Here is a 14,661-nt window from a genome sequence, read left to right as displayed (position 1 = left end):
GAACACAGCATAATGCCAACACACAAACACACCACAGAAAAAGTGGCCCATTGTACAAAGGTACCTCTGTTTGTTCCTGGCAGGCAGCAGATGCCCTAACCGTGCCCCCAACCTATTCATAACCATATGGAGCCTTTAAGTCTGAGTACCTTGCCACGAACAACCTAAGGCACCTTTTGTCCCATTGCGGAGAAGAGCAGACCTGAGGCCTCTTTTACAAGCTAGTTGAAGAAACTCCGAGTTTCAGCCTAATCTCACAGTGAAATCAGAAAGAGTAGGTCAACTTTTCTTTAGCAAAAATCAGTATATGCTTACCGAAATTTAAATTATTGCCCTGCCCCCAGTGGCCAAAGCGGTAAGTGTTGTAGGGCATATAGGCACATGTGAGCTCCATTTATGTCCAGGAGAGGTCACCAAAAGCTAGTTGTAAAGCGATTTCCTTTCAACTCTAAAGTGTAATACATATTCATGGATTCTACCCCGCAACCTAAACCTTACCATTAGTGGAGTAAAATTTAAATGTTGGGGGGAAAGTGCAACCTCCGAATCACACTCGTCACTGATCGTCACTGCTAACAGGATTACTTCCTGGTTTCAATGTGGATACGAACCCAGGTTTCTCACACTACTGATGCAATGTGCTGCCGGTCGAGCCACATGTGAAAACAATGCAAAAATGTCTCGTGGGTTATGTTGCATGTCAGTGTGTCGGCATACTGTCGCCAGTCTTAGGGTATTGGAACTTTCAGTGTGATCATGTTGTGACAAAATCAGATAGCGTCAAATATTGGTTTACCGGTTTATATTGGGTTCAGCGATCTTAATAAGCTCACTATAATTGTTCTGTCAACTCAGTGTTTGATCCTGAGGCTATGATTAACCCTAAAGCACATGCACATTAATGTGCGACGTTTGCCAGAACAGCTATTTTAAAGCATAAAATCTAGACAATTATTTAAAAAGTAAAGCTTTTTAAAAGCCTTATATAATTTAATGCAGTGCATACCATGTAACTTTGTGTGATAGTCTACAAAATAATTTTAACCAGTAAATTATATCAGGTGGACTCTTTAAACAATAAATTTGTCTTTTGAGATTTACCATATGAACAATTCTGCAAACAGTAGTTTTTTCAAAGGTTTCACGCACTGCATAAAATACAGTATGTAAAGAGATGCAAAGAAACTTAGCATAAAAATATATATCTAAAATATTAAATCTTAAAATATACATCTAAAATTAATTAAATATATACATTTCCATGTGATGCACGCTTTAATTTGGAGCGACAGATCTAGGGGGAAGTGTCATAATTGTGTCAGAGATGTCACTTTACTCACAGCTGATTGCAGAATCTGTTTGCTATCTGTATCCAGAATAAAAACAGCTCCGGAGAAGGTTTGCCGTGTAACGTAAATTGTTATAGTGATGAACACCAGTAAAAATGGACCAGTTGACCAGTGTTTGCTCAAATAAATCTCAAACTTACCTAGGTTGCCACAGAATAGGCATGTGCACAACATTGCGCATATTAGATAAACCGGTTAGAATGTTAACATGCAACGCAAAACCGGTGTAATGGCCAAAAATCTACCTGTGTCAAAAGGTTCATCCATAAGCCATTTATGACCTTACAACAATAAAGGAAAGCTGTTTATAGACCCATTGTGTATTTTGGAATAAACTTAAAATGTATGGTTTCTACTGTATACATATTCTAAACCACTTTAAATCAATTTAGAATTTTCCATCATTTTAATTTTATTACATCTTTGACCATTGTGCAGCGTTTCTTTTTTTTTTTTCTCAGAATAAAAACTATATTAACATTTAAAAATGCCTCAAAACACCTGCATTCTGTTATATTTGTGGCACTGTGTCTAGCTTTTTTAAGAGCAAGGATATGTTCAGTGTGAACAGCCCCTTGGAATGTAGCCTATCTAGGCAGTAGAGAGCAAGATCTATTAATTATATATTAATGGATAAAAATATGAGAATTGACTACTCTCACTGTTTGCCGGGTGTAATAAATACTCTTGCTCCAGCAATTGTGGGTTTACAAACGGCATTCATGTGTGGTAACATATCAGACCAGTTATTGTTGAGCAAAAAAAAAAAAAGTCTCAAAAGTTGTCGCTAAAGCACATTCATGTACATTTTAAAAAGATCAAGAATTAGAGGGATCAATAAATTATGAACTTTGACAAAAACCAGATTACATATAATCCATTACTACTAGCATTGTTTAGCCCCTCAGTACAATGCTGATTTACTTCAACAATATTCTGCTATCTTTTTTCTCTTTGATCATCAAATCAGTTACTCCTCTCTGTTCCTCTTTCCATTTGAAAACCAAAGGTGATCGGGCGTTTGTGGTTGTGGCCCCCAGGTTGTGTGAATGCACTCCCATTTGTTGTTAGGTCTTCTTCATCATTGCCTGTATTTAAATCTAGATTGCAGACACATTTTGTTCTCTTTAGCCTATAAAGTTGTTTGAGAATTATAGGAGTTTTATGTGTAGGCTTTACAGTGTTTTATTAATTTGTTCTTTTGAACATTTTAGAAGTTCTATTTAATTCTGTTATTAATGTTTGTAAAAAAAATTGTACAGCACATTGGTTCTATATTGCTCTTAAAATAACCCTCTTTTATCCATCTAAAGTCACAGTTGAAATCTGTGTACATCGAAGGCTCTTCCTTTTAAGTTTTATTTTGTACTTTTAATCTTTTGTAATATCTTACATTCTAATTATATTTGTGTTTGTGTAGTAAGACATTTTGTCATTCAATTGACAAAATAAACCACAGTTTTCTGGTTCTCTCACTGTCTCTCACACATACAGGTGAAACTCGAAAAATTAGAATATCGTGCAAAAGTTCATTAATTTCAGTAATTCAACTTAAAAGGTGAAACTAATATATTATATAGACTCATTACAAGCAAAGTAAGATATTTCAAGCCTTTATTTGATATAATTTTTATGATTATGGCTTACAGCTTATGAAAACCCCAAATTCAGAATCTCAGAAAATTTGAATATTGTGAAAAGGTTCAGTATTGCAGGCTCAAAGTGTCACACTCTAATCAGCTAATTAATCCAAAACACCTGCAAAGGGTTCCTGAGCCTTTAAATGGTCTCAGTCTGGTTCAGTTGAATTCACAATCATGGGGAAGACTGCTGACCTGACAGTTGTGCAGAAAACCATCATTGACACCCTCCACAAGGAGGGAAAGCCTCAAAAGGTATTTGCAAAAGAAGTTGGATGTTCTCAAAGTGCTGTATCAAAGCACATTAATAGAAAGTTAAGTGGAAGGGAAAAGTGTGGAAGAAAAAGGTGCACAATCAGCAGGGATGACCGTAGCCTGGAGAGGATTGTCAGGAAAAGGCCATTCAAATGTGTGGGGGAGCTTCACAAGGAGTGGACTGAGGCTTCAAATGTCGTATTCCTCTTGTCAAGCCGCTCCTGAACAACAAACAACGTCAGAAGCGTCTTACCTGGGCTAAAGAAAAAAGAACTGGTCTGTTGCTCAGTGGTCCAAAGTCCTCTTTTCTGATGAGAGCAAATTTTGCATCTCATTTGGAAACCAAGGTCCCAGAGTCTGGAGGAAGAATGGAGAGGCACACAATCCAAGATGCTTGAAGTCCAGTGTGAAGTTTCCACAGTCTGTGTTGGTTTGGGGAGCCATGTCATCGGCTGGTGTTGGTCCACTGTGCTTTATTAAGTCCAGAGTCAACGCAGCCGTCTACTGGGACATTTTAGAGAACTTCATGCTTCCTTCAGCAGACAAGCTTTATGGAGATGCTGACTTCATTTTCCAGCAGGACTTGGCACCTGCCCACACTGCCAAAAGTACCAAAACCTGGTTCAATGACCATGGTATTACTGTGCTTGATTGGCCAGCAAACTCGCCTGACCTGAACCCCATAGAGAATTTATGGGGCATTGCCAAGAGAAAGATGAGAGACATGAGACCAAACAATGCAGAAGAGCAGAAGGCCGCTATTGAAGCATCTTGGTCTTCCATAACACCTCAGCAGTGCCACAGGCTGATAGCATCCATGCCACGCCGCATTGAGGCAGTAATTAATGCAAAAGGGGCCCAAACCAAGTACTGAGTACATATGCATGATTATACTTTTCAGAGGGCCGACATTTCTGTATTTAAAATCCTTTTTTTATTGATTTCATGTAATATTCTAATTTTCTGAGATTCTGAATTTGGGGTTTTCATAAGCTGTAAGCCATAATCATAAAAATTATATCAAATAAAGGCTTGAAATATCTTACTTTGCTTGTAATGAGTCTATATAATATATTAGTTTCACCTTTTAAGTTGAATTACTGAAATTAATGAACTTTTGCACGATATTCTAATTTTTCGAGTTTCACCTGTACATGCAGATACATTGTTTCCTCTAATTTTTGTTCTTGCTGAGCAAAACCTATTTTTATTGAGGAGACCCTTTGGCCACCAAAAACATGAAAGAAGTGCACAACCGTGCAAACACCCACCTTACAGGGAACATTGCACTGGATGTACTTTGCATTTTATTGTTACGCTCAAGAGGGGTGTTCAAAAACATCAGAGACATATGATCTGTCGCACACCTGACATTTCGTTGGCTCCCATTGGCCCTCTTCTCTAAGAAGAACCATCTCAATTTCCCCACAGCAGCCTGGGGTCAGAGCGCTTTGCTCACTCAGCCTGACTGTACTCGGATGCTTCTGTGATATAAACTCTCTGGCGATCTGCAGCTTTGTGTCAGAAGGGCCGAGGAGTGAAGCAAAGGTCACTGTCTACACAGATGACCGTATAGCATTTGACCTTTACTGACACGCACACTCTGTCTCTCTGGTGCAGTTTGATAGTGTATGCCTTGTTAAACAAGCCAGTCTGTGCAGCAGTGTGTGGGTAGATGAGATGCATGCATGGATGCTGTGTTGGTATTTAGCTGCAGGGAAGAATCCGGGTGTGTGTTTATGATTAGTGCTGGTTACACGAGCTACAGTCCAAATCTGGAATTCCACCCACATTTAAAGCATTCTAGGATTATAAAAACCTTTAAAATTGCATTTTTCCAATATTTAAGTTACACAGAATTTCAGTATGTCTTAAAAGGAAACACTGCAAACAAAGCTTTATATTTACATCTTGTTTTCCAATAAAAATATCTAAACATCCTTAAAAAAATATATATTTACTTGACAAGCAAACTGACATAAGAAATTAAGTTTAGTTTTGGAAGACATTTAACAAAGTTTTGTGGACTTTATGATTGAGTTTTTGCCATTCTTTTTAATTGAGTTTTTGCCATTGGCAAATAAGTACAAACCTCATTCAATTTTGTTAGATTTCTCTGTATGCAAGGCTTGTCAAGTAAATGTGTCCTGTTTTACAGATGTTTAGATATTTTTACTGGAAAACAGGACAAATGTACTTGGGTACAGACATGTATATGATGTTTTACTGTGTAGTTCAAACACTAATGAAAATTCTGTAATTTACTGACCCTCATGTTCCAAACACTTTCGACTTTCTTCTGGGACAGCATCAGTCACTATGAGACTTATTGTGTATTTCTATTCACTTTTTATTGAATTTTTTCTATTTTGAGGCTCACTTTGGCTAACCTCTTTCTGATTCTGAAAATGTATTAGATTACTGCAGAATCTTAGTATGACCGTTGGGTGGCATTGTTTCACATAAATATTTAAGCTGGTGGAATCTTGGTTGCAGATGCCTGTCATGGCCTGAATATGCATGCCACACCTGCATCTGGAAGGGAACTAGCATAGCTTGTGTGTGCATGTGGAAATGCTGGGTATGTACATGAGGAAGCTGTTAGCTTAAACCAGGCATGTGTGTGGAATTACTAGAGTTTCCAGCTGACCAAACAGAGTCTTACCTGCGTTTGCCCAGAGTTACACACAGACACATGACATGCTCTTCTTAATGAGATCACTCAGTTGACCACTCAACTCAGTTGAAATTGTATGTCATCATATTTTTTTTTTTTTTCAAAATTGTAATATTGAACATCACATGAGATATTTAGATGATACTGTAACTGTATATTAAAACAGGCCTCAGGGCCAGATCTAGGGGGTTGCTGGAAGGGCATTGCCCACCAAATTATCCCTATGATGATGCTTAGTCCTGAGAAAGCCATTTGTGGCAGAATAATTCCCCTTGCTTATCAATGTCACTACTAGTATGCTACCTATCACAGATATTTTTGGCTTGATACTTTGACAATGATTATTTTCTTATTTAATATGTATTCATAATAAGTAAATATTGATTTGTATAAATATTTAATATTGACTTACTATTGATATAAGTATTTAGATTTAATAGATGTTTTGCTGTAAAATTAGTGTTTGTTTTGATTACGTTTTTTACAGTTAACTAAATTTTTAAAAAGTTAAAAGTGGTGACCAGCGTAGAGGTCGGCATAGAAGTGAAGGTAAATGTATTAATGCATTGTTTACATAAAGAATATTGAATTATATGATCAACTAAATTCCAACATTAAATTTGAATGTACTTCGATTTATTTGTGAAAATCATAAATATATTTGAGTTTGCTGAACTTGTTATATTAAGTTCACTGAACATACATTCCTCAAAAATGTTTTGCAACTGGCTGTTTCTAAAGTCAGTGTAAGTTTAGATTTATTGTCTAATAAATGCTTTATTTGTCAACCACGATAAGGTGAGGGAAGCCCCGAGTTGCACCAATTTAAGCAACTAAAATAACAGAGCCATAAGTGTGGCATGGCTTAATCCTTCATCTTTGTCTCTTTTACTTTGCATTTTTCACTCTATCTTGCTTTCTTTTTCACAGTCTCTTCACCATTTCTCTCTCTCTCTCTCTCTTTTTGTCATGTAGAAGTCTCTTATTGAAGAAACAGTAATGCGTGAGTGTGAGGAGAGGGAAGAACTGAACTCAGCACTGACTCTGGCCAGAGAACAGCTGCTGGAACTCAAACAGTCCACCACAAAAGCATGCAACACCCAAACCCACACCCCACTGTCCAGATCTACAGCCATGTGCCCTGACCTTTCCAACCCCAAGCTCAGTACTCACACATGCAATCGTGGCAGCCTGTCCACTCAGGGCAGCAGACATAAGTGTTTGGCTGAGTGACATTATAACAGTGTGGGAAGAAATGTGGCATTCTGGCATGGAACAGCACGGTCTGCACCCACTCTGCCCCACTATTCCTTCAGAGAACGAGTCATGCAAAAGCATCACCATGCTGATTGACATTGGTCTCTTTGTACACAAGGTCTTTCCATACTCTCTATTTCCATCTCTCCTCTGATTATGAATTAGCAGGAGAGCACGTGTGGTGTCGAAGTCATTTCCTTACTCGGCAAAGTGGCACAAATGGAAAGATTTTTACAGTCTGGCATTACCTCCTCCTTTTATCTCTTTCTTTCTTTCTTCTTTTTTCCTTCAGTGTTTTGGGAAGAAAAAAACTTATTTAATGAATTGTGTTTAATCAAATTTAGTCTTGCATTGTTTTGACTGACTTTGATCGGCAGAATTGTTTTATTTGTATTGACAATTTCTCAAACTATGACCCTGTTTCCATCTGGTATTAAAATGTGGTCAGGTGAAACACATCCTTGTTTACACCTAGTCACTTAAATGCGTCTCCTGTGACCACCTGAGATCGGATTTGGATCTGCTACATGACGACATACATCAATAACTTTGTCATGAACAAGTTTGTTCATTCTCACCTCCTGTTATTACTTCATGAATTTAGCACATGCTCCCTTTCAGATGCGCTCTTGACCCAGAGGCTTTTATCCTTGACTAAGCTGTGTGCCTACGATCTCCTTCCACACTTCCTGCCAATGTGACCCCTCCATCTCTTCCTCTGTGCTTTGAAGTGGGAAAGTCTTTCAAGTAGTGCCAAACAGAGTATCCCTTCTCTTAGTTCTTGTGTGAACTCTGCACAACAACAGCACAGAAGCCAGGAAGACATTTTTCCATGCATTGAGCCTTCATTTATGGTAGAAATAACAACTTTTCTGTCTGGCCTGGTCAGAGATGAAAAGGCTCCTTTACTGTCTCCTCATAATGAAAAAGAGTTGCTCTTTGTGTTTTTTAAGCTTAGGAAATGCTAACGCATGTGGATCTTATTAATCATCTCATCCAAATGATTCAATTGTCCAATTTGTCAAACATGTAAATTCTCATCCTTGTGGTAGCTTTACTCCCCATTTTGTAGCTTGCTAGCAAATTACTTTTTAAAAGCATACAAAGGCATAAAATGTAATGTTTGAGGTATGACAGTGAATTTTTTGTTCTAGAACAAAGTAGAAAAGGGTCTTCAAGTAATGTTAACTGCAGACCTTATTTTACGCATAAATCAGAAACTGTTGTTCTAATAACGCATAGTGAATTAGCCTTCTGGGTTGGCATACAAATTGCCTAAAGCGGCTGCAAAACAAACCAATAAGTGATTGGTGGTCAGAACTTAAAAAACAAAAAAAACAATCACTGTCATAAAAGTAATCCATATGACAGCAGTGGTTAAATCCATGTCATCAGAAGCGATAAGATATGTGTGGGTGAGGAACAGATATTGATGTCCTTTTTGGGTTTTTTAAAATAAATTTTTTAAATGGTGATTTGTATTCTTTGTTCATATCACCACCTACTGGTCAGGGCTGGCCAAAGGTAAAGATTTATAGACAGCGTAGAGGGACTCTGGTTCAGGGATGAGGTCCGGTGGCTCCAAAGCATGGATGAAGTCCGTCAGCACCGAACAAGCAGAGGGAAGGGAGGCTCCAGAGCATGAGCGGGTAGATGGTTAGGTGGCTTCAGAGTGAGGATGAGGTCCTGCAGCACCAAAAAGCAGGTTGATGCTCAGGTGGCTACAGAGCAGGCCAAAAGGTTTTTTCAACCATTACTCAACCTGCAGTCCAGGGGCAAGTTCTGCAAGACTGGTTCCTGATGGACTGGGGATAAGAATAAGCCCCATGAGAGAAAAAAAATTAAAAAGCATCTGCTGGATTCAAAAGGTTGGTTGGATCATTCTCTCAGGGTTTGAAAGAGAAGAACCCAAATGCAGACAGTAATAACACAAAAACGTTTTATTTGGAAAACGTACAAGAAAAAAAATACAAGGGTCAGGTCAAGGCAAAACAAGGGCATAAAACAACCAATGAGACGATCCAAAAACAGAGATAGGTAGATATATATAATTTTAAAAAAACAGAGGAACGAGAAATAACTGTCAGACAGAAAGCCACAAGGATTGATCCAACCCAGAACAAACACAAGGAGAACATAAAAGGAGGGAAATCGTGAAAAAAACGAGAAGGCAGGCGAGGGACATGAACTAGTAATCAGGAAGATAACAGGGCAAATGTGGGGGAGGAGTCAGAAACTAGACAGAGAGCACAGGAGGAGCAAAACAGCACACACTACTAAAACAAAGAATAGATAGAAAAAAATTAAAGTGACAGGAACCCAACACTTAATGTAAAGACAACTCTGATGAGAGTGGGGGGATCCTGAAACCAAAGCTTTCGGATGAAGCCATTCAATTCAACGAGAAACCTATTTAAATGATATCTGTCAGGTGATACCAAAACAATGCTTCAAATGAATCAATTAAACTAAATGAAACCTGTTAATAAGAACAATCTTACGTCTCCTGAGATTTGAAATAGTAACCTAGTCTGAATTAAATAAAAAAGAATTCCTCTAAGAGAAAATGATAATGAAAAGGGGAGTGTTCTTGTTTGACATTGCAGAAGTATCAACCTGAACTGTGGATACTGCATCTACTTGCAACAAAGAGCTGTGGACACAGACTCTCTGAATGCAGAGGTGGATGCAGAACATGGCCTCGCAATGCCTGGTCCTCCCACAACCCTTCTGTTATTATGCTGAGTGGGGGCTGGAAAAAAAGGGAGGCGGGCAGACACTCATCTCTCTGTTGGGTTCATAACACAACGTGCAAGCATTTCCCGTCAACGATGACGGTGCTGGATGGCAGAGGCGGGCTAAATGCATACAAATTGTGCCATTGTCGGATGTGTTTCATAAAAGATCTAGCAACTGGACAACCCTGGAATAATATTTTGATATTATTATTCATATAACGAGGTTGGGCCATACAAATTACGGGAGTTTAACGGGAGAAATAACAAAACGGGAGGGGGCGGGAGATGGGTGTCAAATACTGTAGTGTTGACGGGTATGACCACCATACTAATCAATTATGTTTCAGGGTGTACAACTCTGCATTTCTTAAAGGAATAGTTCAAAATTTAAATGATCTAATTTACTCTACTTCTATCCTAGACGTGTATGACTTTCTTTCATCTGGTGAACACAAATTAAGATTTTTAGAAGACTATTTCAGCTCAGTAGGTCCATACAATGGAAGTGAATGTTGGCCAGAACTTTGAAGGTCCAAAAAGCACATAAAGGCAGCATAAAAGTAATCCATACGACTCCAGTAGTTAAATCCATTTCTTCAGAAGTGATTTGATAGGTGTGGGTAAAAAAAAAAACATTAATATTTAAGTCCTTTAATTCTGTAAATTCTCCTCAATGCCCAGTTTGGCGATATACACAATATACAGTGTCCATTTAACATTAAAATGTAGAGAACAGTCTTTTGAATTGCAAATGTTCCTTAGTTTCTTGCAATTTCTTTGGTGGATCTCTTAATTGTTGGCATTTAAAATATGTGGTATTCTATATCTTTGCTAATGATGATTAAATGGTATTTAAAGGAGAAGTCATATTGTAAAGGTTGGATATCTATTTCTCTGCTGACATCTGCTGGTAAATTGGGATCATTACAGTCACTCCATAAAAAAATAAAGTTCAGGACTGTCAAATTCAGGACATGTTATGGCATTTGCAATCATGATGTTAAACGTTAATCATTTTAATATATTATTAAAAACATATAACTACGTCCCAGTGGATCAATTAACAATTACGATCCTCTTTACTTGTAAATGTTTATCATGTACTACAGTCTAACAGAGTCAAACTTACGGTACACTTGGTTTGACAGCTTCCCCAGCAGGCAGGTAATAATACAGTGTAAACAAACAGCAGAAGACATAGAACCATTAAAGAACACCTCTTGATGGACACGGCATGATATCTATTGATCTTAAAGTTCCTAATGATGCCATCCATAGGTCCCATGTACGAGTTTTTATATCAAAAGTTATAGATGAATGAGACATTACTTTATTGTTCATTTATATCTTATTTTAAGAGCGTCATCATAATGTAACTGATTGTTGAAACCAAACCAGTGCATACAGGTGGATCATTTTCTGTAGGTAATGCTAGAAAATCGACTACTATAGATATGAATCTACAAGCAGCAGCATTCCGGAAGCATGTCTGTAACAAACTGAGCCTGCTCCAGCAGTTGAATTGCTAATGGCAGAATGACAATCTTGTAAATATTTTGTGTAATCACGTGTGCTCTAACAAGTAGACGTTACTGTACAGATGTTAACCTCATTAACATTCTGGGAATTCAGACTGGGGCAAAGTTGAAATATTCATTTCTGACCTTGCATGTGTCTCCTTCGTATGTAGATAGTGTTCCAAGTTGTTAGAATGCAGGAGACAGCATCCAATGTGGGTGATAATCATAATTGTTTCCCCCTCCAAATATGTGTTTGCTTAGTCTGCTCTGGAAACGTTGACAAATGTGGAACATTAGTGAACAGGGTGTGTAGTCATTCCACAGAAATAAATAAAAATAAATAAATAAAATATTTAGATGGAAGTATTTATGCAGTTATGCTAAAAACCTTTGTGGGTGAATATATTTGCTTATGCCCCCAAACTTTAATGTCCTTTACTGTGGCTGTAGCATTACAGTGGCATCAGTTGAAATGGTTCTTAACTGCTTTTGCTTCAGCATCCAGATATGCTGTAGGAATTGTAGAAGTGGCAAAATTAAATTTTGTCTCTCTGTCAGTCTGGGTTTTGGTCTGATAGGACGTTGGTATTATCCACCCATGTCTATCTTTGTGTGAGTGTACGGTCTCAGTTTTATTCAATGAGGCACGCTCTTCTGTCTGTTGTGTTTCATGTCTGTAGTATGGTGTCTGGGTGCTGACATCCTGTCTAGTTCGGTTCCGGTCTGTGTTGGGACCCAGACAGTCTTGATGCTTGTCTGTCTGTTATTGACATGGATGCATTGCGCTTGTGTCATCTTGGCTGCATGCACTCGCATCAATAATCTATGTCGGTCTTTGCTTCTGTCTCTCGTGTCCACAGATGCATGTTGCTCTAGCTTTGAGCTGCACACCGGGTCGCAAGCTGTCTTCATGTTTGTGCTGAGGTCCGGTCACTTCGGTAAAGTGTCAGTGTCTGTTTGTGGCCAAACTATCACACAAGTGTCTTCTCTCGTCTTGTTTGTCAATTGGCATGAGTGTATATCATCTCATTGTCTTGGTGATGTGCACTCATGCCAATTGGATGTTTTGCCTTCTTGTGAGAGCACATGGCTTTGTTATTGTTTCTGTATCCCCACATGCTACTCTGTCTTACGTCATATCCCGCCACCTTGTTTACTCATTATTGTTTCATTAGTAACACCTGCCCTTTATTAACCTGCTTGATTTCTCTCCCTAATTTTGTCTCTTTGTGTGTGCTGTCCAGTGCCAGTTCGTCTTGTTCTCTAGTTTGTCCTGTATGTCTTTTATTGTGTTACTGTCATTCCTGATCCCCAACCTGGTTCCTGGTCAGGAACCTTCAACTGGCCTGTTTCTCACACAGATCAGAGGTCACCTTTGCCTGAACAAGGATGAGGAATGAAAACTGTGATCTACTCACCCTCATGTTGTTTCCAAACCAGAGACTATTTAGCCCAGATCACTGGTATTTAGGGATTGAATGTTCAGTGGATAAAAAAAAGCCAATCACCATTTAAATACAGACATCGCCTGTCAATCAATAGAGAATGCACATGTGCATTAGCTGAACCAGCCTTACAAATATCGTCTTTAAATGTGATCTGAGCTAAAGTAGCACAATTTTTAATACAGTTGTTGACAGATTTTACTGCTGATTTGAAATATGTTCTTTGATTGTAATCTTGACCAACCATTTTTGGAGATTTCTGTCTTTCCCCTTTCAAGTAGATAGGACCTGTACTTTTATGCCACATGTTTACATTGAAAATAGCTGCCCAGTCTGCCCAGGAGCATTCCAAAGATGGCTGCTGTGTGAAATGACTTGCCTTGAAAGGGGACTTTGTCCAAATCCATATGGCTTTCTTTCTTCCATGGAGCGCAAAAGGAGATTTTAGGAAGTACGTTTTTCTACACAATGAATCTAACAATTGAATGGTGACTGAATCTGTCATTCTGCATTAACATTTAATTTTGAGTAAGAGACTACAAAAGTCTGATCACACAAGTTTCTTTGGAACAATAGCAGTTTGTACAGTTGACTTACTGTATATTTTACTATAGTTGATAATCAAGGCTACATAAAAAAAAAAAAAAAAAAAATAGCTAAGTAACTGCTCCTGTGGGAATGCAGGTTAGAGTCTGACAGGCATCCTGTCCTGACCCTCCACCCCATCCACAGTTGTTTCCCATCACTCTTCAATGTGTGCTAATTTATGAATGTCTGGGGGAAACATTTATAGTGGCACCAAGTCCAGAATTTTCCATGACTCCTAAACCATATTCAGAAAACATTGGTTTAAATATGTTTTGCAATCACTGCCCCAAAAACATCTATCAGCTTTAATATTTACAGTCACTTTTTTTAAATTTGGTCTTATTATTTTTGGTCATACTATTAAAATAGAATGCACAATTTAAAAAATGCAAAAACATTCTATATTAGGAAAGTGCAACACATAGGGTCTGTTCCAAAAACATAGAGCGTCCTTCCGAGGCATCATAGGTGCGCTTCCAAAGTGAAGGAAGTTATCTTGTTTTGGCCAAATTCAAGGTATCATCTTATGTATCCTTCCCCGGGGTAGACGATCCAAAATGCACCGTGATGATCTTGGCAGAAAATGTAACCCAAGATGGTAGATGAAGAAAGAGAAGATATTATTATTAAAAATATACTTATAATCAATCAATACTGAAAAGTATCGACAAACAGCAGCCATGCGGTTGTGTCCACCAGAAACACTTGTGTAGTTGAATGATTTGCATGATCTTTCTGTTAAAGCTGTTTAACCCAGGTGGTATTGCATGGTAAACTTGAAGCAACATGTTCTTGCCAGTTAAACAGGTCATTGAATGTGGTTTTGCTGGTATAGAAGTTTGAGCAGGTCAAATTTCAATGTCAAATGTACCCAGCACACCAGCATCCAAAATACAATCTATGCTGCTCTTTTCAGTAGGGCTGAAAGTGTGACATGTTGCTTTGATGTTGTCATGCCATGTGTAAGAAAAATGTGTCACTTGCACGATAACTAAGAAACTGAGGAACACATTCTCACAAATGTTTAGCTTATTGTTGACAATATACTGTAAATTATGTGTTTTTCATATCATTGAGATGTTGAGGGGCACTAACTTATATGTGATTAGGAACATATTTTCCAGAAATATGTAGACTAGCATGCCTATTGTATTTAAAGTAGTCTGTCATCAGCAATTTTGAATATACTGTA

At 38.1% G+C, this 14,661-nt stretch overlaps 1 protein-coding gene across 2 annotated transcripts in view; it reads left to right on the top strand.

Moving 5' to 3' along the window:
• Positions 1–8,601, top strand: part of LOC127622838 (E3 ubiquitin-protein ligase TRAIP-like) — a 39,009-nt gene extending 30,408 nt beyond the window's left edge. For both annotated transcript variants that reach the window (XM_052096945.1, XM_052096944.1), the window contains exon 5: positions 6,897–8,601. In XM_052096945.1, coding sequence (XP_051952905.1) covers positions 6,897–7,154 — 258 coding nt within the window. In that variant the 3' untranslated portion in view covers positions 7,155–8,601. The remainder of the gene's footprint in view (positions 1–6,896) is intronic.
• The last annotated feature ends 6,060 nt before the right edge of the window (positions 8,602–14,661 follow it).

This window comes from Xyrauchen texanus, chromosome 29 (genome assembly GCF_025860055.1).
Source record: "Xyrauchen texanus isolate HMW12.3.18 chromosome 29, RBS_HiC_50CHRs, whole genome shotgun sequence".
NCBI classification, from domain to species: Eukaryota; Metazoa; Chordata; class Actinopteri; order Cypriniformes; family Catostomidae; genus Xyrauchen; species Xyrauchen texanus.
The sequence above is the reverse complement of the archived record's forward strand: the minus strand, read 5'-3'. Positions and strand labels throughout refer to the sequence as shown.